At 47.0% G+C, this 22,988-nt stretch overlaps 1 protein-coding gene across 12 annotated transcripts in view; it reads right to left on the bottom strand.

Annotated features, from left to right (window-relative positions):
- Window positions 1-575: 575 nt before the first annotated feature.
- DAG1 (dystroglycan 1) overlaps window positions 576-22,988 on the bottom strand; it is a 62,555-nt gene continuing 40,142 nt past the window's right edge. For 10 of the 12 annotated variants that reach the window (XM_028484437.1, XM_028484438.1, XM_007129854.3 and 7 more), the window contains 2 exons: window positions 17,288-17,684; window positions 576-5,394 (listed from right to left, as the gene is read on the bottom strand). In XM_028484437.1, the coding sequence (XP_028340238.1) occupies window positions 2,992-5,394; window positions 17,288-17,572 (2,688 nt within the window). In that variant the 5' untranslated portion in view covers window positions 17,573-17,684 and the 3' untranslated portion in view covers window positions 576-2,991. Of the gene's footprint in view, window positions 5,395-9,594; window positions 9,703-17,287; window positions 17,685-22,988 lie in introns of those variants that run through there. The other 2 variants (XM_028484440.1, XM_028484441.2) reach the window with 2 other exon arrangements.

Here is a 22,988-nt window from a genome sequence, read left to right as displayed (position 1 = left end):
TACAGGCCCAATGAGGGCAGAACAGCCTGGCCAGAAACCATTCTCCCCTTCTCCCCACTCCAAGGCCAAGGCCAAGGCCAAGGCCAAACCTGCCTTGAGACTACCTGGGAGATTGGCCAGCCTCAACCTCACAAGGTAGTGGGCAGGGGGCCCAGCCTGAGGGACCCTTGTCTGGGACCTGCAGAAGCTGATCCACTCTGGGGCAGACAGCCTGTAGCAAGACCTCTCCCAGCATCCTCCCCTTCCGCCCAGTCTCATTGGGTTTTCTGCCCGTTCCTCTCCCCACCCCGCACTACAGATGAAGAAATTGAGGCTCAAGGAGATTTATCTCAGCTGGCTCAGGCAGAAGAGCTGCTAAGGAGGGCTCATTGGTTGGCAGAGCTTCTGTTGCACACACCCACACCTCCCAGAGGCACAGAAATGGTAAGGATGTGAAGGCTATTTGGTCAGCAGCTCAAAGGCTACCTCCGAGTGGGCCTCGCTGGGTCCCCTCTTCCCTCTGTCACATGGACTCCAGTTCCACCCTACACTCATGTTGTGTAGGGGCCAGGGAAAGAGATGCTTGGAGGCAATGGCATTGTAATAAAGACACTTTTATTTAGTTCGATATGTTTCTATACAGAATGCAGAAAACACATCTTAAAATCATATAGAAGGAAATAAAAACACGTCAGTGGTTGGTGAACACTTGAATGTGAGATTGGCTCTCTGTCTCACAGAGTCCAAAGACCACTGCCAGCCGGGCACTCAGGGGAGGAGGCGGCCTGCAAGGGCATTGTTGCTGTTGTTATTCTGTTCATTGCCCGATCGCCTCCTGTTGCTATGGTAACAGGCCATTCTGGGCCAGCCACGGCTCTGCATGGCAATGCCCAATGGTGGGGTTGCTAGGGGCAACGGAGCTATTTGGAAGGCCTTTCAAAGCCCTCACCTGGAACATTGGAAATTGTTTATCTTTTGGCAAGGTCATCAAAAATAATCTCACCAGGTCAGACTCAGCTTGCGCTTCTGACTCTGGCGCACTGGGGAAACTCCGGCTTGGAGGCACAAGGCCCAGTCATCACAGGTCCACTGAGCCCTCATCTACAGGCTTCCCCCACAGTGGCACTGCTCACCCCACCAGGGGACCAGGCAGGAGAGAGAGGCTAGGCCCTGTGGGAGAAGGTGCAAGCGGGAATACCCTCCAGAGAAGGGCAGGGTGGAAGCCCCTCCACTCTGACCGTCCCTCCCCTCCTGAGGCAGCACACATGAATCCTCTGCAAAATGGTCAGTATGGCTTAGAAGTGGCTGCTTGGTGTGCAAAGGGAGCCTGGGTCCACCCACCCGCCCTCGATCATGGAAGGGATACATTATTGCAAAAGGCATTCCTCCCTAAAAGGTACCCAAAATAACTCTCAGACATCAAGAAGTCATGCTCAAAATGGTTTCTTCCAAAGGAGGAGAATCAAAGCTGAGTGGGTGCCCCTGAGTCACGGGACAGAGATGCAGATGGATGGACGGATGTTCTGCTAAAAAAGGCAAAAGAAGCCCCAGTGTAATTCCAGAATTTAAACCATTAGGAAAAGAAGGGGGAAAAAAAAAATCAAAATGAGCAAAGCTGTCAGTCCCATGGAATCAACACTAAGAGCTTGTACAAACTGCTGTAAGCATCACCATTTTTCATCTGTTTTTTTTTAATAAAACAATTTGAGGTTGTATAAAAACTTTAGTAAAAAATTAGCTTTGAGAGCCCCCAAATTTTTACTATGAACTATTGCTGGCACTCCTCCCCAGCCACCAGACCTTTCCCAGCTGTTCAAGCCCAAGGCCTGGAACTGGAGCGCCAGAGAAAAGGGGTGGGGTGGGTTAGGGTTGGGCTGTGGGCTGTTGGGACAAAGTGGCCAAGGTCAAGTGAGGAAAGAGCATCACATGACATAAAAATATTGCATCTTCACCAAAATGTCCCCCACTGAGTGTTTCAAAAATCCATGATATTCCTTTTAGGAGGGGAAAAAAAAACCACACAGAAAAAGGGTAAAAGAAAACAGGTTGATGTGGTCGAGCCTCTCGACCTCCCCAGGCATCCCCACGAGCAGCTGGCCCACCTGGAGCACCTAGGTTGGGGGCCACGGCCACCACTGCCTCTTGGAGTCCCATTTCCATGGAAATGTAGACCCCTTGGTTGTAGGCTGCTAGCGTGCATGGGGTGGGGTTGTGGATGTTCATGGCCTAAGAGGCCCCCTCCAGCTTCCAGCCCCTGGCAACAGTGGGACAGCAAACCCAGCACCAGGGCCCTGGCCCGAGCCAGGGCCAGGAGGCCCCCAGTCAGGCTCTCTGGGGTATCAGAGCAACGAAGTTTAAGTAGTGTGAAAAAATAGGATTCCTTTGATAAAAAATACTGTCCCTTGGTCTTCTCTAAGTTTGAAACACCCTGGGAGCTTATTTTTAGCAAAGCAATTTCCCATACCCACCCAAAAATTACACATACAAGTTTAGGTAAACAGCAGATTAAATGTAAAAACTTAACCTTAACTTCTGAAAGTCCTTTGAATTTAATCTTTAGCTACTGTTTTCCATGTTACATCCTGCAGCTAGACACACGTGAATAGAAAAAACAGTACAGTTAGTGTTAAAGGCAAAACGCAGAGAGCCGGGAGGCCGCCCAGCACTGCCTGCGAGTTCATTCACGGTTCCTCGCTCCCTCCATCTACCTCTACTCCAAACGGTGCTTTCAGAGCCAGCCTTCAAAAACGCAGCGAAGAATTTTCTATGAACAAACAAAAAGCTGTTAGGCAAAAATTAAAAGTAAAAATGTCCCCAAAGTCTCTCCAGCTGCTTTGGGGTTTAGGAGGATCAAGTGGGCGGGCTTGTCCAGGCCCCGTGTGTGTCAGCATGTGCTAGATCAGGTGTCGGCTCCCAGTGGGCGATGGTCTGCAGGCCACTGGTCTCCACAGACAACACCGTGTTGTCTCCAGGGCCCTGCCCTACCCCTGCCTCCACCCAGGCGCTTGTGGGTTAAGGGGGGACATAGGGAGGGGGCGACCGGTATGGGGTCATGTTCTTGGGACGGGAGCCCTTGCCCTCCATGGGGGCTGTGAAGGGCGGCGGGGGCTGGTAGGGAGGCGCATTGGGATCCTCATCCCGCAGGGGTGTGTACTCTCCCACGGTGTCCTGGTTCAGAGGAGTGGTCTCGGGCACATTCTGGTTGGGGTACTCAGGAGGGGGGAGGGGGGCTTTTTCCTCCTGCAGGATAAGCGGCATGCTGGAGGAGGGTGGGGGCTTGGAGTCGTCCAGCTCGTCTGCAAAGATGATAGGCACCCCCTTCTTGATGAAGGTGGCCTGGTCCTCGAGGGTGAGCTTGCCCTTCCTCTTCTTGCGATAGCAGATCATGGCAATGATGCCAGCAATAAGCAGGATGGCTGCAACCACCACGGCCGGAATGACCGTGTGCAGGTAGACATCATCCTCGCTGCTCTTCTCAGGGTCCCTATCTGGCACCTCCGTAGGTGGTGCCTCTGAGGGCACCCTCCTGGGTGGAGCCACTGGGACAAACTGTAGATGCCGACAGCTGCCAGAGCCTGTCACAGAAATGCTCATGGCCTTGAAGTCGGGCTCCAAGGCGTTGGTGAAGGCAGCTCGAGGTTTGCCATCATCCTCAGCGATCCTCCGGCTCAGCCCCGTGATCTGCTCCTTGGGGCAGGGCTCCAGGGGCAGTGTATTGTTGGTCCATTCCACCACAATGGAGCCCCGGGTGATATTCTGCAGAGTGATGGTGCTGCAGTTGCGATCCCCAAAGGCGAAGGCCAGCTTCTTCACCAGGGCAATCTTCTTGTGAATGTCATTCACCACAGCTGCTGGGTCACCCACAAACTTGGCCTTGAACCTAGCAGGAGCCCTATCCCCTTGAGGGCGCCTGTGGACATGGATCTCGAAGGCATCCACAGCTGATAGGCCCCCTTTGTCTGTGGCGTGCATGAAGTATTCGTGCTTGCCCACGTGGCTGCTGTCAGGCAGGCCATACATGAGCTGGCTGTTGCTGTTGAACTGTACCCAAGACTTCTCGCCTACCAACTGCTGCTCCCGAAGCTTCAGGGTCAGCTTCAGCTTATCAGTGGTGGTGTCCTCATTGTCATAGAAAGTGTCTGACGGGATCTTCACCTCAAAATAGGTGCCAACCCAGGCATCCACCCTGTCAATATGGTTCTTGAGCTCTGGGCGCTGGTTGGGTTCTCCTCCACGGGGCATCCCACTGGTGGTGGTGCGGATGCGAGTAGGCGGGGAGGCGGTTTCCAATCTGGTGACGGGAGCTTTGGTGGTGACCCGGGGCACCGGTCGGGGTGTCCGTGGCTTCTTGGTCGGCCTTCTAGTTGTGGTGGCTGAGGAATCAGTAGAAGGTGTGGCTGGTTTTGGCGTGGATACTCGTGGCTTCTTGGTGGTAATTGTGGGAGGGGTAGCAACTGCCGTGGGCTCCACATAGCCAGGAATGGTCATTGTTGGGCGGATCTGGCCAGGAACGGTGGTGCCAGCTTCTGACACCCGAGTGGGCTGGATGGGGCCGAGGGTTGGGGTCTGAATAATGGCACCTCGAGTCCGAATGGTGACTGTGGGCTTCCCAGGAACAGGATCCCTCACTGGAGGAGTCATGGTCTCTGTTGGAGGAGCAATGGCTGGAGATGTGGGGGTGGGCACAATTCTGGATGGTGGCTCCTGGATGGCCGTGGTTGGGGGCCCAATGGCAGTGACAGGTGTGGGTGTGGCATGGATCTGCCTCCGGATGCGTTTGGGGAGAGGGGGTTTCTTGTTGGCGATGTGCCAACCCACCACAGGGTAGCCAAGCTGGGCAGACATAGCACCTTCCCTGGCAGGGACCTCCACACCACGAATGTCAGGCACACTGTTCTGGTTCAGGGAGCAGCCCAGCTTCCAGGAGAGCAGGGCCCCATTCTCTACCACCTTTTTTGCATTTCCTGGGCCAGCCATGAAAGCCGACATGTCAAACAGTCTGTTATTCACCACTGGCACCAACTTCATGTTGTGAAGCTCCAGTTCTGAGAAGCTCCGCATCCTGTGCAGAAGGTCAATCCTTTGCTTTGGGGTCATCTTGGTGAGGTCAGCGTCCAGAATTACCGTCAGGACAGTCACAGGCTCATCAGCAGCACAGACAGATGATACCACCTCACCAGGGTCTGGTGACGCCGCCCGCACAGACTGTGGCTCACTGTGGTCTTCAGGGTAGACCTCGATAGAGAACACACTGGAAGTCTGCGGGACGTGGCTTCCGTTGGCCCCCAGCCGTGCAGCGCTCACTGAAATGTAATGCACGCCCTTATCAGTGTCAAGGGGGAGACCCTCCAGGGTGTGGCTCTGTGGGTCCCACTGCAGCCAGGACGGTAAGGCCTCCTTCCCTGCTGCTGATACCTAGAAGAGATGTCAGCATGAGTTAATTGCCACCATCACTGCATAACCCGAAAATGATCACAACAGTTAACCACTGGCCTAGCCTGTGTGACAGGCCTGAGGTACAATTCAGAATTCCTGGTGGAGGAACCAATGCCTCTCTCCTGGAGCTCATTTACCTGTCACGAAAGACTGGGGCTGCCAGATGGGTTAGCATGGAAGGCAAATGATTCGCCCAAGGCCACACGGTCGGGAGACAGCAGTTCTGGCACTCAAAACACATCTCATCCCAGAGAACTGATGCCATGGAGGTCAAGAATGTTGCAGGTTTTTACACCAGTGAAGTGCCCTGCCACCTATACTCATCCACTCTGCCTGCAGAATCAAGTCCGGGTGTCTCATCCCTCAGCACTACTTTCCAACCTTGCCTCTGACTTCTACCCTACCCTCCACAGACACCACAACTTTGCTCAAGGTATATGCCTGGCCTAGAGTGCCTCTCCTGCCCAGAAGTAGAGATGCACACAGGTCTGGGTGCAGGGACAACTCAATACCCCCAAATGCCTCATTTTACAACCACCATGTTACATTCAAGTGTAGTGGGGCACATTTGGTTAGCTGTATCTAATGTCTTAACACTGCTTTTCAAATCTCAAGAAAAACTGCAATGCCCAGGGTAGGGGAATGTAAACAATTATTCTAAGAAGAATGTTTATCAAAGGCATTCCAAGGACCTCCAGTCTCTCTAAAAGAGAATTCTGTAGTCAACTAAGTTTGGGAAATGGACAGAGCTCACCTCTGTCCTTGGAAAGCCGAAGCACAGAGCAGGCCTCAGGAGCTCATCCCCTTTTCCACCCAACAGCACCTCCCAGACTTATTTCAGGGTGGAAGTCCTTCTCCACAGCAACATGACTGGTAATACGTAAAGCCCCCAAGGGAATGCCACCATAAAAACTTCCACCATCAGCTGACAAGAGGGAAACAAGACTCACCTCTTGCCCAGGCCCCATCTATGACTTCTCTCACCTTCGGGAAACACCTACTCCTGCCCCCAATGCAAGAAAGGTGGGACCCACTCTTTGGTCTGCCTAAAGGCACTCTCAGTCAGCTCCACTGCCCAGTCCATCAAGTCCAGAAACACAATGGCCAACAGATGGCATGTCTTACTGCCAGCCTCGGCCCAGGGATTGCCCTTCATGGTCATTGCTTGTCAGGAGAGGGAAACTAAAATGCTTCCCTCCCTGTGTCAGGAAGGCCACAGCTATGGCTGCTGGGTTCACCAGGGGCTCTGGCTCGTCAGGCTTCCTCCTTCCAAGAGCCGGGTGCCTGAGTAGGGAAGAGACCTTGAACTCATACCTGCTCTTCCCAGCCAGGACCCGGGTGTCCATGTGCATGCCATTCCATCAACCTTATCAGAGACCAGATATTTACCCTGCCTATAAAGAGATTTCCTACCTCCAGCAAAAAGCCATGAGAAGACATATGACATTATTAGGAGTTGTCCTTTATTGACTGGTCTCTGAACCACTGAGTTCAGTTTCTTTTGTGACACCAGACTCCATCAACTCTAGGGTGCACAATCATCTAACTAATGAACCACTAAGAATCCCCCATCCCATCACTCACCATCCACTGCAAACAGAGCCAACATCAGAAGTGGTAAAATAACTGTAAACATGGATGTCTTCAAATCCATGAAAAACACTAAATATATTCTTCCTTTACAATCTTTTTTAGCTACAAAAATACTTATTACAACTGCTTTGACTGAAAAACCTATGCTTTAAATTTTTTCTGTTAAATACAAAAACTGCCACATCCACATACAAACATATAAAGCAAAGGTTGAATGATCTAGTTTTGCAAAAAATGTGAAGCAAAGATGTTAAGGCCAAATGTAGTAGTCAAGGGAACCATGAGATGTTTTACAGGGGTGGGGTAAGAACTTCCTGAGAGGAAGAGAGTAGGTGAGCCAGGGCGTGGACCCAGGTTTCCAGCCACCCAAGGATATTTCTCTTAAGCCCACTCCATCCCAATGACTACCACTGGAATGAGAGCACACCTGCAAGAGATCGGGCAGAGAAAGGAGAAAGGGAGGGCCAAGAATGGAGCTCTGGATTAAGTCAGCCAAGGAGAAGCCACTTGTAGAGACGACTGAACAGGGACAAGAGAGACCAGGAGGCTCCAGATGGGTGCCAAGTGGCTGGCCAGGCCCATGGGATATGCCTCAGTGGCCAGGCAGTTAGGCCTGTGCCCAGTGTCGTGTGTTCCATCAGCACAGATAAGTAAGCAGCTCCAGTGCTTTTTCAAGTCTGTCTCAATTACATAAGGGCACTTTATAACAGAGAGAACAGAGAAGGGCCCTCGCCTCCTCAAGCTTCCCTGGCTGGCTCGGCTTCCCATTCTGCTGACCCCCAACAGCCACAGTTCTGTTGTCAGACATGCCCTAAGGCATAAACCCAGGTTGGTCAAGGCTCCCACAAGGCCAGACTTAGAAAATATACACTTATTTGAACTATGCCAAGTAACATTCTAACATGTTAATAACGTGTAACATAAATAACAAACATTAAAGAAAACCCCAGGTTTCACCAAAGCAAGTTATAATGCTCAATCTCAAACTGGGTGATGGAAGAGCAGAACTGTGTAGCTTCATTTTGGTTACTGAATCTTTCACTATGGTCTACCCACGGCTTTAGAGACAACATTTGGGATAAGCCATGTCAGAAAAACAGAGCCAAGCCACTCCATCCTGCACCTGCCCTCCCTTCTGCAAATTCTGGCTCCTCAGGGTACTGGAGCCCTGGCCACAGGATAGGTGTTCAACCTGGATTTACACCCGGAAGCAAACAGTCCCCAGCGTCTTGGGTACTCCTCAGACAAGGAGAGATTCTAACCTGAACGTTCTAAAATCCATGCATCTCTGAACATTTTGGTACTGCAAACATCAGATCCAGGCAGCACTTTGGTTGGCAATGATTCATTTTAATAGAAAGGCCACAGGAAGCAAAACAAATCTGAGTTCCACAAGGAACCTACCCAAGTCACAGGGAAGCTGACATCTCTGCATTTTCAAGGCCACTTAGGGAAAGCCCCTGAACTGGGAAGTCTGAACATGCCTGAAGGTCTGGCAGTGTCCACAGTCCCCAAAGGATTCCACTAGCAGCCCTCCTCCCTCTCAAGGGCACTCAGTTGAGGGAACGCTCTGGGATGCAACACCTGCTCTACCATGACAAAGCAGGAGCCCCTCAGTCCATGGGAACTCTGGACATCCTCCCCAGCTTGCAAAACTTCCAGGATCTAGACCACTTTTCCTCTTAGGGCCTAAGGGTGAAGTGGGATATGAAAGTTCCTTCTCAGAGACACAGCCCCCATGACAAGCCAGGACTCATATCTATAAAAACACCGTACCCGAAGGGAAGCCCCATCTCCAGGCAGCCCGAGGCTTCATCCAACCTCAGCCTCAGTTTTCTCATATGTAGGAAGGGGGAAAAGACGCCAGCCTTGTATGATCACAGGGCCAGGCACACGCTGGACTCTGTCAGTGCTGGTTCCTCACCCGCCCCTATGGGCTAAGAGGACACAGTACACATTGTGAGGCTGCTGCAGGAATGGATCCAGGGCGTGTCCAGGCTCCACTCCCCCATCCTCTTTCCCAAATGGCCTTGGACCCAGCACACACTGAGGCTTTGTCTCCCTGTTCATACCCCAAAGCAGAAACTCAAAGCATCAAAGGGAAGTGGAGAGGCCACAGGAAGAGGAAGCCAGGACCCTATAGGGGAACACGGCCAAGGCTGGGACCTTCAGGGACTTGCTTACCTGTTAAGACCTGTTTGCTAAGAGTGGATGAAAACACTGAGGGGTATAGAGGGCAGGGAGAACTTGCTGTAGGTGACAGCCCAAAGCCAGCATTCACATCTTCTAAGTCTAAAAGAGATGTGCTTGATCCTGGGATATTTGCACATGAGATTCCGACTATCCTTGGGATCCTCAGTTTACTCATATAGAAATTTAGGTCCTAGCTGTACTGTAACCACCCACAACTGACCCTCTAAGGGCTGCCAGGCTAGGAATGGCAGGCAAGAAGCAGGAATCAGAGCTCTTTGTGAAGTGCTCATAACACCAGCACATGTATTTGGGGTGACAGGCTGTCCCCGGCCATGGAACTCCCCCAGGGTCAAGTCACCCTCCATCATTAAATACCAACACTCCCTTGCTGACCTTATAAAGCAGCCATCTTGGAAAGGAGACTTCAGGCAATGGGAACACCTGCAGAAGGCAGAAACTGTAGGAGGAAGCCTGATTTGAGATCATGGGCTTTACATCACAGGCCACTCACAAAGAGCCAGAAATCTTTCCAGTTTCAGCAACCCTCAGAGAGAACATGCTTCTGAGATGGAAGACAAGCCCAGCACTGAGGAAAACAAGATCTTTAACAGCCACACACCCAATTTTAGAAATCTTGATCCATAAAGTACATCCAAAAACATTAAGAATCAAAACCACAAAACCTGGGCAGACACATAAGGAGTTCTGAAGACTACCTGCCCAGCGATGCCCACAAATAATCACCACGACCAATGATTGGGGAACTGCCAAACGTGAAGGTTTTGGTCACTCCTCAGTCTATACTAGCAGATGACTAGTAACTGACTTCCTATTCAGTTCTGACATTCTCTTCAACTTCTTCGCTGGAGCCTTCTCTTGCACAGTAGACTATCAAACACTTGGTCTGATAAAGATACAGCACCTGTGCTAAACACCATGCAACGCAAGTAGAGTCTCTCACCCGATATCAGCATAACATACCTGGAGAAAGAACAAATCGGCAGAGGAGCTTATATTACTTAGTCCCTCATCAAAGAGCAGATTTCCGCCCATCAAAGTTGAGGAGCTGGACTCTCACTAGGGCTTAATTAACTATATAACCACTGCTTTCTAAAACCAAGAAAACCTAAGCTTTATCATTCAGAACCCACAAGGTGGTATCTTACCCATGAAAGAGTTATGGGACTTAGAAATGGCAAGCAGAAGTTCCAGAAAGATGGATGAGCACTTTCATATCCTTGCCACTTGGGTGAGCTGATGCTGGCCAGCAAAGAGGGATCTTAGGAATAAAGTATAATCAAGAAACTACATTTGGTGAGAATTCCCCCACACTACAAACCTTTTGGAGGGTCCTTTGAGCCTCAGTGGTGGCACCTTCCAACCAACACCTCAAGACAGGACAGCCCCAGGGGTTCAGGCTGGGCCCTTCTCTGAATCCTCAATAGATGTGCCAGACCGTCTTCTCACTGGTCCATTTCACAGTGGCACAAACTGCTGCCCTGTGACACCCCACTGCTTGGGCCTCTTAGCAGCCTGCCCTGGCAAAGTCCCTGCCTTCCCTCAGACCTGGTCACTGGCTCCTGGACCCTTCAGCCCCTCACACCTCACCCAAGCTGTGGAGCTGAGCCAACCCGCAGCCATCTATGGCTGGGTACCATAGGCAACACCCTGGAGGCACTCACACATGAGGTGATCAAGGCCTCCTTGGGGCAGGCCGACTGTGTGGTGGGTTCCTTTGCTCGGGGGGGCAGGAAATAGTCCCTCTGATGGAGTCAGCTTCCAGTCACGTTTCAGAAGCCCCCATGGTGCTGACTCACATTCAGGGTGATCCTGTGTCTGTGCCATGGACTATGACAATGAGACTAATCTGCTCTGTGGCCAAGCTCAGCTTCTGCAAATGATGCACATGGGCAGTCACATGGCTGGGCTGTGGGGAGACAGCACATGTCAACAGGAAGAGCCTCTGGCTTGAGGTCAAAGGCCAAGACTTTGCCCCCAAAGAAGGTGAGGAACCAGGGTAGACATACTTTGCTTTACCGAGTAGAGCAGAGCCACACCCATGAGAGACAATCATTGGTTCTGCTGCTTGACATTCAAACCTCAAACCAGAATATGGCTGTTGCCACAAAGGCCAAGGCCACCGGATCACGTTGAACACAACTTGTCCAGCCCAATCAGTGCCCCTCTGGTCTGAATAATGAAGCCTTTTATCTGATGTTAACTGTTCTCATCTGAAAACAAAAATTAATCATTTTCCCCCCAAAGTAAGGGACAGCTAAGCATAGTTATAGCCACTAATAAAATTCTCAGAATCAGTCCCTCAACCCCAAGCCCTGACATCAATTATTTTTACTTTGTCATGTTTTCAGTCCTTGTCAGTAATTTTTTTTTCTAAAACATAGAAGCCTATATATTCAATAATAAGTATTTGAGCTGATATGTCTGGGCAAATGCCATTCTGACAACCCACCCCCAAGGATGCCTTCCTTCGCCAACCCACATTTCCCAGTGTGCTCTGTTCACAAGGGATCAATTCAGAGCCAGGGAACACCCACTTGAGGCAGGAAGAAACTGCAGTTCATCTCACGCAGGCAGGGTTGCCACAAAGCTCTCAAGCATCCAAAGAAATACTCCTTTCATAAGCTCCCCTTCCTGGCCAAAAAGAGTACCCATTGTTCTCATGGGAACAATTGGGGGCCTATGCCAGCAGATGAGAGCACAGTCCCAGGAAGGGCTGCTCCCAGTCTGCCGACATCTTGGGCTGAGAGAAATTCCACATTGTCTCCAGACAAGGAGGCTAAAGGGAAGCAGGGATGAAAAGCCATCCTCATGGGCACTACCAAAATGAGACATCTGAGGGGGTTCTAGAGGGGCAGTCCAATCATTTCATGAGATGCAAAGACTTCTCTCCTGACCACCCCAGAGAGGAGGAGTTAGAACATCTCCAGCCATATAATCACCTTCCTCAGCCAGTCTACACTCAACTCAAGTCAGAGGAGACGCATCCTTAGGGAGCCGGCGCCAAACCTGAGGGAAGTCAGGGGGGTAACTTATACTATGGCCAACTTGGGACAGCTTAGGATCTGCCGAGCAAAGGCAAAGCTGGCTTCCATGGGACCTATACCCACAGACCCTGATGAAGAGAGAGGGTGTTCTAAGACCTAAGACTGCTGTGGGAGCAAAGAACAGTCGAGACCTGGGATGAGCTTTGCATACAGGCATCTAGTCTCATCCAAGGGAGCACACGCCAGGACCATCTCCTTTAGAGTGTCCTGAGGCCACAGGAGAAAAGAAGAGAGACCCAAGGCACAGGTCTTTCAGGAAGGTCATGCTGGCCACAAAGGTCTGGAGGCAGCCCGTAGTCCCTTCTTACATCATCAGATCAATGGAGTCCATTTGGGAGTTAAAATGGGGTCAGTAATAGCAAAATGATTCCTGAGGTAGAGCTAGAGAACAGCAGGGAAGTAATAGGTGCTGGCTGGGATGAGACTGGACAAGGGCTGTTTGGACATGCAAGAGTCTCAGATGTGGGGCAGAGCAAAGGATCCAGGACCTCAGGGTTAATCCTCCAGGCAGGCATGTCCCCTTCTTCTTTCTCCTGACCTGCTTCCTTGAAGCCTGGTGTATAAAATATAGGGAAGTGCTTGTTTTAGGAGTTGATGTTACCCGATGGGCATACCTGGCTGATGCCAAGCAGCACTTCCTCTGTCACTGTGATTCCCAAAGTTGCCACAATCTCCTGAAATACCACAACCATCAGCCCACACAGGTCCAACAAGGCTTGGCAGGCAGCCAGTGCAGCTCACTTAGCATGAGACTTAATTTTCTACCCCTTCTATAGACTGTTACATGGTCTGTTACAAACACTGAATTACTCTATCACCAACCCCCATGCACATCTCCTGACCAGTCAGCAAGTATGACAACCACACCATCTAATCTCATCAGGTCTCAGGACAGACCATGCTCTGCCTGTGAGTCCTCATTAGGCAATTCGGCTAACTGACTGAAGGCCAACCCTTACCTAGGAACCCCACATGAGGCTTAGGCAAGCTTAGTCTCTTACTGGCCTGACAAAGGCTGGCATTTCTTCCTACAAACAGGCAGGTAGGCTTTTTTTTTTTTTTTTTTAATAAATTTATTTTATTTATTTATTTTTGGCTGTGTTGGGTCTTCGTTGCTGTTCGTGGGCTTTCTGTAGTTGTGGTGAGTGGGGGCTACTTTTCGTTGAGGCGCGCGGGCTTCTCATTGAGGCGGCTTCCCTTGTTGCAGAGCACAGGCTCTAGGCACACAGGCTTCAGTAGTTGTGGCATGAGGGCTCAGTAGTTGTGGCTCGTGGGCTCTAGAGCACAGGCTCAGTAGTTGCAGCACATGGGCTTAGTTGCTCCACGGCATGTGGGATCTTCCCGGACCAGGGATCAAACCTGTGTCCCCTGCATTGGCAGGTGGATTCTTAACCACTGCACCACCAGGGAAGTCCCTGGCAGGTAGGCTTTGACAATCCAAAGCAGGTTTGCAGGTACTGAGGGGGTTCTTCTTCCCTCTGCCAGCCCAAAAACATTTTAAGGCCTACTATGGGACTGGAATCAAACATGAAGACTAACAAGAATTTCAAGTACAAAAATTTGCTAAGAAGATAACACAGGGTTTTGTGAGAAATCTGCCTTCATCAGGGTGGAGGGAAAGGGCTCCAATGCTGAAATTAAGCCTGAAAGAGGTGGCTGTACCCATGCTGACAGAAGAAAAAGAGCCAGCAGCCTGGGGTGGGCCCTGAGCTTGGCATATCTGTGGGGCAGAAAGAGGCTGGTGTGGCTGGGACAACATATGCAAAGGGAAAGGGGAGAGAGAAGAGGCCAGAGGCAGATCAAATAGGGCTTACTCCTAAGGGCAGGGGGGTAGGGGAGGCCTGTTTTTAGCAGATGTAAGCTTTACAAAGATAAAGATGTCTCTTGCCTCAGTATGGAGAACAGACTAAGGGGTTAAGAACAGAGGCAGGGCGCCTAGGAAGAGGTGAGCAAGTGGTAGTTTGGATGACAGTAATAGTAATGGATATGATATGGAGGTCATCCCAACAAGGCTTCTTGGGACCAAGATCTGAAATATTCCTCACATACACAAGAATATTGGGAAGCCATTAAAAGTTACATTCCCAAAGAATACTTAATAACCAAGGGAAAAAACTCAAACTACAGTGAATGAAAAAAAGGTTAAAAAATAGATTCAGCATGATTTCAGGTCTGTCTAAAATGTCTGTGTGCGTATGTGACACTGACACCTCTTGATGAACGCAGAAAATGATGGAGGAGTATGCTAGTGGTAGAAACCACAGGAGATTTTCTTTCTCCCTTTTTCTACAATGTACATTTATACATCATTATTATAATGGGGGGGAAAAAAACAACTCCTTTAATGTAAAGACTTTTCAATCCTGTTTTACACATAGGGAAACCAAAGCTCCAGGAAGGAAGTCAGGCTTTCTGATCTCATTCCCACCCCACACAACCCTGATGTCAAGACTGTTCGGGATGAAGAGTCACACATTTTCACCTGTTTTTCTACAGGTTAATCATCTACTAAATGGTCTGCTTTCCACAGATAGATATGCTCAGATAAAATCCTGTTTTCCTAGTAAAATCTCTTTGCTCCCCCAGTGAATAAGCCTGTTAAATGTCCCTCTGCCAGACACAGCAAATACTCAGCTCACTGTATCGACTCAAGGCACCTTTGGTCAAGACTAATCCATGTACAACATCCCAGTGGCCTCTGGAACAAGGGTAATCACTACAGGGTTTGGATATTCAGAAGATGAAATTTGATGCTGGGTAAGAAATGTACCTTCCCAAACGCCATTTTTCATCTAATAAACTAGAAACTGGCTTACTAGGGTGTTATGAAGATTACATGGAAATCTTTCTCAAAGACTCTACAAACTAGAAAGAGCTCCATGGAACTGACCCAGGATCTTCGGAAGTATGACCACCTCTGAGAACACAAGGCCACCCTAAGAACAAGCCATGAACTAAAGAGAGGGGGTCAAAAAGGAAAAGGAAGAGAACACAAGGAGGGTCAGGTGAGGAGTGGGTCTGCCCAGATTCAAGGGAAAGGGGCATAGACACACCTCTCAATGAGAAGAGTGGCATGGAATTTGTGACCATTTCTAATCTAGATGCCTGGGGCTTGTGGGTCAGAGAGAGGCAAGTTGGTAAAGACTCATTAGAGCCTGGGTGTGCTTTGACCAATGGAGTACAAAGGAAGTGTCACTGTGCAAGTTTCCAAGACCAGGCCTTAAGAGACTGGCAGCTTCCACTTCCTGTATCTTGGAATACTCAATCTTGGAACCCAGCTATTGTACTGTGAGGAAATCCAGGTATCTGTGGAAAGGTCTACATGGAGAGAAACCAAGGACCTTGATCAGCAGCCCCAGGTAAGCTCCCTGTCAACAGGCAGAACCAACTTGCCAGCCATGAATGAGCCATCTTGGAAGTAGATCCTCCAGGACCAGGTGAGCCACTCTAGCTAGTGCCATGTGCAGCAGAGATGAGATTTCCAGATGAGCTCTAAATCCCTGAATTCTTGGCCACAAAATTGTGAGCAAAACAAATTGGCTGTTTCAAACCACTATGTTCTTATGCTTTAAACATACCAATAAATAGCCAGAACACTATGTGTATGTAGAAATCTAAGTGCAAAACAGATATTAAAAACTACCATAACGAAGTATAGACCTTGGAATATTTTTAATTCATATTCAAGCCACACCTCTGGGGAAAGAATGCTGTAGGCCAAGGGTTAGAAAACTATGGCCATGAGGACTTCCCTGATGGCACAGTGGTTAAGAATCCGCCTGCCAATGCAGGAGACACAAGGTTCCAGCCCTGGCCCGGGAAGATCCCACATGCTATGAAACAACTAAGCCCGTGCTACTGCGCTCTACAGCCCATAAGCCACAACTACTGAGCCCACGTGCCACAACTACTGAAGCCCATGCGCCTAGAGCTCATGCTCCACAAGAGAAGCCACAGCAGTAAGCCCACGCACCACAACGAAGAGTAGCCCCGCTCGCCACAACTAGAGAAAAGCCCGTGTGCAGCAACAAAGACCCAATGCAGCCAAAAATAAATTAAATAAATAAATAAATTTAATTTTTAAAAAAAGTTTTATTGGAACAGAGCCATGTCCATTTGCTTGCATATTGTCTATGGCTACTTTCATACTACACTGGCAAAGTTGAGGAGTTGCAACAGAAACCATATGGCTAGCAAAGCCAAAAAAATACTTACTATCTGGCTTTTTTTTAAGAAAAAGTGTGCTGACATCTGCTCTAGGAGATGTTCATAGCTTGAGGAGTACATCCCACCCACCCACACGGCTCCCATGCAAACTCAATCAGGAAGTAGGGGAAATTCCAAGGTCCCACAGCCCCAGACAAAGGGATGGTACTTCTTCACACAAAAGCTTCCTGTTTCAACTCATTTCCACCCTGGGTTGGACAAGACACTCTTCAGTTACAAAGATCTCAGATCCCCTTGTTTTCTGAGTTGCCTCCCGAAAAGGAGATGAGGCAAGGCTGAAATTTAAGTACTAATTTTTGTTCTTAAGTGACCAAATACATTAGTAAACATAGAACACCAAAGCAAAACTCCAATATTTACTTATACCTTATTTTTAAAAAATAGGTTCAAAGCATTTAAAAGTTCCATATTTCTTGGGTTTAATCCCATGGTTAATGAAAGCAGACCATTTCCTACACACAGGCCCTTCCATCAAATCCCTAACTTGATGACCAAAAGATCTTCCAGAGTACATATGTAAAAGCTTTTTAATGGTGACACCCTCAAAATGGGAGCAAGAATAAAGGTTTAGGATGCTATTCTGAGATATATGGGGACCCTCTAGTGAACATCAGTGGCTGTCCCCTCTTAAGGAACACTTAGCAGGTCCTGGAAGAACTGAGCTCAGAATTCCTGGAAAATTGAAAAACTAAACCTAAACTAAAAAACTAAAAAAACCTAAAATTAACACTGAAATCAAAACTAAAATGGAAGATGAGAATTATTCCTCATTTACAGTTTATATCCAGTCTCACCTTGATGACTTCTCCATTGGAGGCAATTAAATCTGTTGGAATGGTCACTCGAAATGAGCGTCCGACGACAGCGGTGCCATCAGGAATGCCAACCACCGTGGGAACAGCCTCATGGAGGTCTGAGAGTACTGAGTGCATGGACGCCTCGAGCTGGTTCTCCCAGTCCCTGACGGCCTCCGAAGGCTCACTGGGCCAGCGGGACTGAGTCACAGCCACAGATAGCAGAAGGAGAAATGTCCTCCCCCAGAGGGGGAGCAGCAGCGAGAGGGCCACAGACATCCTCATCCCGGGTTCAAGTCTGCTCAAGCAGATAGTCTAAGAAAGGAAGCAAGTGACGTGGTCCCAGAACTGGGTCCTCAGCCTCTGCACACCTGCTCCATCCCAGAGCACCCAAAGCCTGAAAAAGAAGAAGAGTAGACTCAGACTTCAGCAACTTCTATGGTTTCAAAGTTGAGCACAGGCAGTTACTATCCCCTAAGTGTTCCTGCCAAAAATATCTACTCTGAGTTGGATCAAGTCTCACCCTGCACTGTCCAGTACAGAGCCACCAGCTACATGTGGCTACTAAACACTGGAAATGTGGCTGGTCTATTAAGTATAAAGCACACCGTGGATTCTGAAAACTAAGTATAAAAAAGGAATGTTGGGGACTTCCCTAGTGGTCCAGTGGGTAAGACCCTGCGCTCCCAATGCAGGGGGCCAGGGTTCGATCCCTGGTCGGGGAACTAGATCCTGCATGCATGCCACAACTAAGAGTCCGCATGCCGCAACTAAGAAGTCTGTATGCTGCAACTAAGACCTGGCACAGCCTAAATAAATTAATTAATTAAAAAAAAAAAATGTAAAATTTCTCATTAATACTTTAAAAATATTGATTACATATTGAAATATTTTGGATATAAAAATATTAAGTATAGTTAAGTAAATATTAATAAATAGTACATAATAAAAATATTAAATATATTATTAAAATAAATTCCACCTGCTTATTTTTATTTTTTTTTCCATAGGACTACCAGCAAATATTAAATGACATATGTGGATCACATTATATTTCTGTTGGGTAGTGCTGCTCTAGAACTAACTTCCAGTTCATAGGAAACACAGGGCCATGAAGACACAATCAGACAAATCTAGAATGTGGGACCTTCTACAAGATAACTGGTCTGGTCTTTCCAAATCTGATGCCTCTAAATACAAGGGGACTATTCTAGATTTAAAGACTGCAACCAGATGCAGTGTGTACATCTTGACTGGACCCTGGATTTACTTTTTTTTAAATTTATTTTTTATTGAAGTATAGTTGAATTACAATGTTGTGCTAATTACTGTTGTACAGCAAAGTGACTCAGTTATACGTATATGTACATTCTTTTTCATATTCTTTTCCATTATGGTTTATCACAGGATATTGAATATAGTTACCTGTGCTATACAGTAGGGCCTTGTTTATCCATTCTATATATACCAGTTTGCATCTGCTAATTCCAAACTCCTAATCCAACCCTCTCTTACCCCCCACCCCCTTGGTAACCACCAGTCTATTCTCTATGTCCCTGATTCTATTTCTGTTTCATATATAGGTTCATTTGTGTTGGATTTACTTTAAAAAAAACAAAAAACACACAAGACCAGCTCCCAAAGGGATAACTGAGGAATTGTGCATGTGGGCTGGAGATGAGATTTACTGTTAATTTTCTTAGGTGAGATGATGGTGGTGTGGCTCGATAACAGATTGTCCGCAATTCTGAAGTATTTAGGGATGAAGTATCAAAAATCTCTGCAACTCACTTTGAAATGGTCCAAGGGGAAAAAAAAAACCGTGTGCATGCATATATAGAGATAAAACAATGTGCCAAATGTTACAATTATTAAGTCTTAAAAAAATACTTTTGAAAAAAATTGAAAAGCCAAGTATTTGCACAGAGAAGTGTGGCAACCACCCACTTCTTACACCCCACATATTGCATATATTTGCAAACTCAGTGCTAGCGAACGAAACTTATTTGAACTCTCTTGCCCCCCACCCCCAACAGTGACTAAAACCCTGCACATTGTCCCCTCTCCCCCACACCAGCTTCAAGCAGCTCATGACCCTGCTCTAAGGCTGCCAGCCACACAGATGCACTGTGGGACTTTCTGGGTGCCCACAGGTGGCCACAGCCATCACAAGCAATTTCCCATTCTGGAAAACGATGAAGCCCTGCCCTGAGCCAAGCTGCTGAGGAGTCACGTGATATTTTTTGACCTGGGTAATGCAAAGTAAATAAAATTGCTGAAGTAAACAAGGCCACTGAAACAGGCAGCGTACTCTAAAGTCAATGCAAATACAAGCCAATGCCAAAAGGTTTTTTTTTGCTATTGACTTCGCTATTCCTGTTCTTATTTTGTTTTTGAACTAAAAGTCATGAGACAGAGACAAAACCCAAGAAAGTAAAACAATTTTGAGGGCTGGGAGTCCTATCCTACCAAACCAAGACTTATCACAAAGCTACTGTATTTAAGGCAGTGTTACATGGGGCAGAGTAGACACTGGACTGTGGAACCAGAGGGAGAGCCCAAAACCTGCTTGCAAAGAAGCTGTTCAAAGGCGCCAGGACAAGTGGCTATCTATGTAGAAAAAAAACACAATTAGGTTCTTCTGTCACTTCTCCATCAAAAACAAGATAAATCCCAGGTGGATTAGATACATAAATGTAAAAAGCAGAACTTTAAAATGTTTAGAATATAGCAGAATGTCAGAATAAGGAAGGATTTCATTTTTAAAAGATATCAAAAACACAAAACATAAAAAAAAAAGACCATTGGACTTTCACTTCTAGGAAGATGAAATAGATGTACTTCTCCTTAGTTTCCCACTGAATACAAGGGAAAAGCCTAGATATTATATATATAAAATAAACATGAGACTCTTAAACAGTCAAGATAAGAAGGCAGAGCAGCTAGGGACCCCAGGATTCAAGGAATGACACAGCAGTGAGTTCCTTGGGTTTTCTTTTGCCTCATGTATACAAGAATTGGGAGCTGAAGAAGCTGGCAACCCAGAAATGCCAACAGATGAAACAAAAAACGTCCTAACAAAAGTCTTCTCTCTTTATCCAAAGGAACAAGAAGGGGGTAACCTAGCAAGACATAAAACATTTAGACAGCAACAGCTCTATTCTAGCAAAACACCACAGAAAAAACTGTGGCCCTACTCCCACCCATGCCAACAAAGGCCAAGTGGGGAGCCAAGACTTCCACCCTCATGAGGCTGTAACAAGGCACCCCAATATCTCCACTGGGGAGGGAGCTCGGACTTTCATCCTCACTGGCTAGTAACAATGCACCACCCTCTACCTCCAGCCTCTTGGTGTCAGTGGAAACCACATGGGGAACCTGAATTTCTATATTCCCACCCAAGCAATAAGAAGGAGCCTCTCCCCATCCCTGCTGGGATGGTGTCAGAGGAAGACTGGTGGAGAGTCAGAACTTTAACCATTGCTCAGCAGTCGCGAGGCCTAGGGAACTAGAACTCCCACCCTCAACCAGCAGTAACAAGGACTTCACCTGCCTTCAGGTGTCAACAAAGGCTGAGTGGGGAACCTGGGCTTCTACCTAAACTTCCCAGTAATCAGGCAGTGCCTCCTCTACCCTTCCTCTGCCAGACAAGTGTCAAACAAAAGCCAGCTAAAACAGCATCTAGAGTTTCAGAACAAAATACAAAATCGTTCAAGTTTCAATCAAAAATCACTCATCATGGGAATTCCCCTGGCAGTCCAGTGGTTAGGACTTGGTGCTTTCACTGCCGTAGACCCGGGTTCAATCCCTGGGTCAGGGAATTAAGATCCTGCAAGCCATGCGGTACAGCCCCCCGCCCCCCAAAAAAATGCTGAAAAATCACTCATCATGCCAAGAACCAAGAAGATCCCAAATTGAATGAAAAAAAGACAATCAACAGATGATAACACCAAGGTGAAAAAGATAGGTAGAAAGTAAAAGGATGGGAAAAGATATATCATGCAAACAATAATTAAAAGAAAGCAAGAGGAGCTGTATTTATATCAGATAAAGTAGACTTCAGAACAAAGAAAATTATTAAAGACAGAGAGGTACATTATATAATGATAAAAGGGTCAATCCATCAAGAAGAATACTAATCCTAAATGTATATGCACCAAACAACAGAGCTGCAGAACCATGAGAAGCAAAAACTGATAGAACTAAAAGGAAAAATAAACAAATCAACAATTCTAGTTGGAAATGTCAACATCATTCTCTCAACAAATGATAGAACTAGAAAGAAAACCACCAAGGGTACAAAAGAACTAAAAGATGCTGTCAATCAATATGATTTAATCAACATTTATGGAGCACTCCACCTGACAACAGAACATATATTCTTTTCAAATGTCCACAGAACATATACCCTGAGAGATCACATCTAGGGCCATGAAAAATATCTCAACAAATTTAAAGGAACTGAAATAATACTGAAATGTTCTCCAACCCCAATGGAATCAAATTAGAAATCAATAACACAAGGATAGTAAGAAAATCTCCAAATGCTTGAAAACTATGCAATGTAGTTCTAAATAACTCCTGTGTCAGAGAGGAAGTCTCAAGGGAAATAAAATGTTACACTGAACTAAATATACATTTGTGGGGTTATAGTAAAATTTGTGGAACACAGCTAAAGCAGCTCTTAGGGGTGAATTTATAGCACTGAAACCACTAGAAAAAGAAAGAAAAGTCTCAAACCAATAATCTATGCTCCCACATCAAGAATCTCAAAAAAAAAAAAAAAAAAGAAAAGAAAAGAAAAAGAAACCAAAAGCAAACAGAAGGAAGGAAATAGTAAAGCACAGAAATCAATAAAATTGAAAACAACAGAAAAAAAATCAATAAAACAAAAAACTGGTTCTTTGAAAAGATTAATAAAATTGACAAATCTCTATAAACAAATTACCAATATCAGGATTGACACAGGGGATATCACTACAGATCCTGCAGATGTCAAAAAGGATAATAAGGGGGGCTTCCCTGGTGGCGCGAAAAAAAAAAAAAAAAAAAGGATAATAAGGAAATACTACCAAATAACTCACAGATGTTGATAATTCAAATGAAACAGACCAATTCCTCAAAATTTGTAATTTAAAAAATTTATAATTTAAAAACTCCCACAGGGCTTCCCTGGTGGCGCAATGGTTGAGAGTCCAATTGCCGATGCAGGGGATGCAGGTTCGTGCCCCTGGTCTGGGAAGATCCCACATGCCGCGGAGCGGCTGGGCCCATGAGCCATGGCCGCTGAGCCTGCGCATCCGGAGCCTGTGCTCCGCAGTGGGAGAAGCCACAACAGTGAGAGGCCAGTGTACCGCAAAAAAAAAAAAAAAAAAAAGAAAAAAAGAAAAAACAACTCCCACAGAAAGAAATCTCTAGGCCCAGACAGCTTCACTAATAAATTCTACCAAATATTTTAAAAAGTAACACCAATTCTACATAGTCTTTTCCAGAAAGCAGAAGGAAGAAACACTTGCCTATTCATTTTATGAAGCTAACATTACCTGACACCAACATCAAAGACAACACCAAAAAAAAGAACAGAAAAGAAAATGCAGATGAACAGACACAAAATTTTTAACAAAACATTAAGAAACAGAATTTAGCAATATATAAAAAGAATTATATACCATAACCATGTAGCACTTATTTCAGGGTGCAA

The sequence above is a fragment of the Physeter macrocephalus genome, unplaced genomic scaffold, assembly GCF_002837175.3.
Source record: "Physeter macrocephalus isolate SW-GA unplaced genomic scaffold, ASM283717v5 random_164, whole genome shotgun sequence".
NCBI lineage: Eukaryota > Metazoa > Chordata > Mammalia > Artiodactyla > Physeteridae > Physeter > Physeter macrocephalus.
This window is presented reverse-complemented; position numbering and strand designations above follow the sequence as displayed.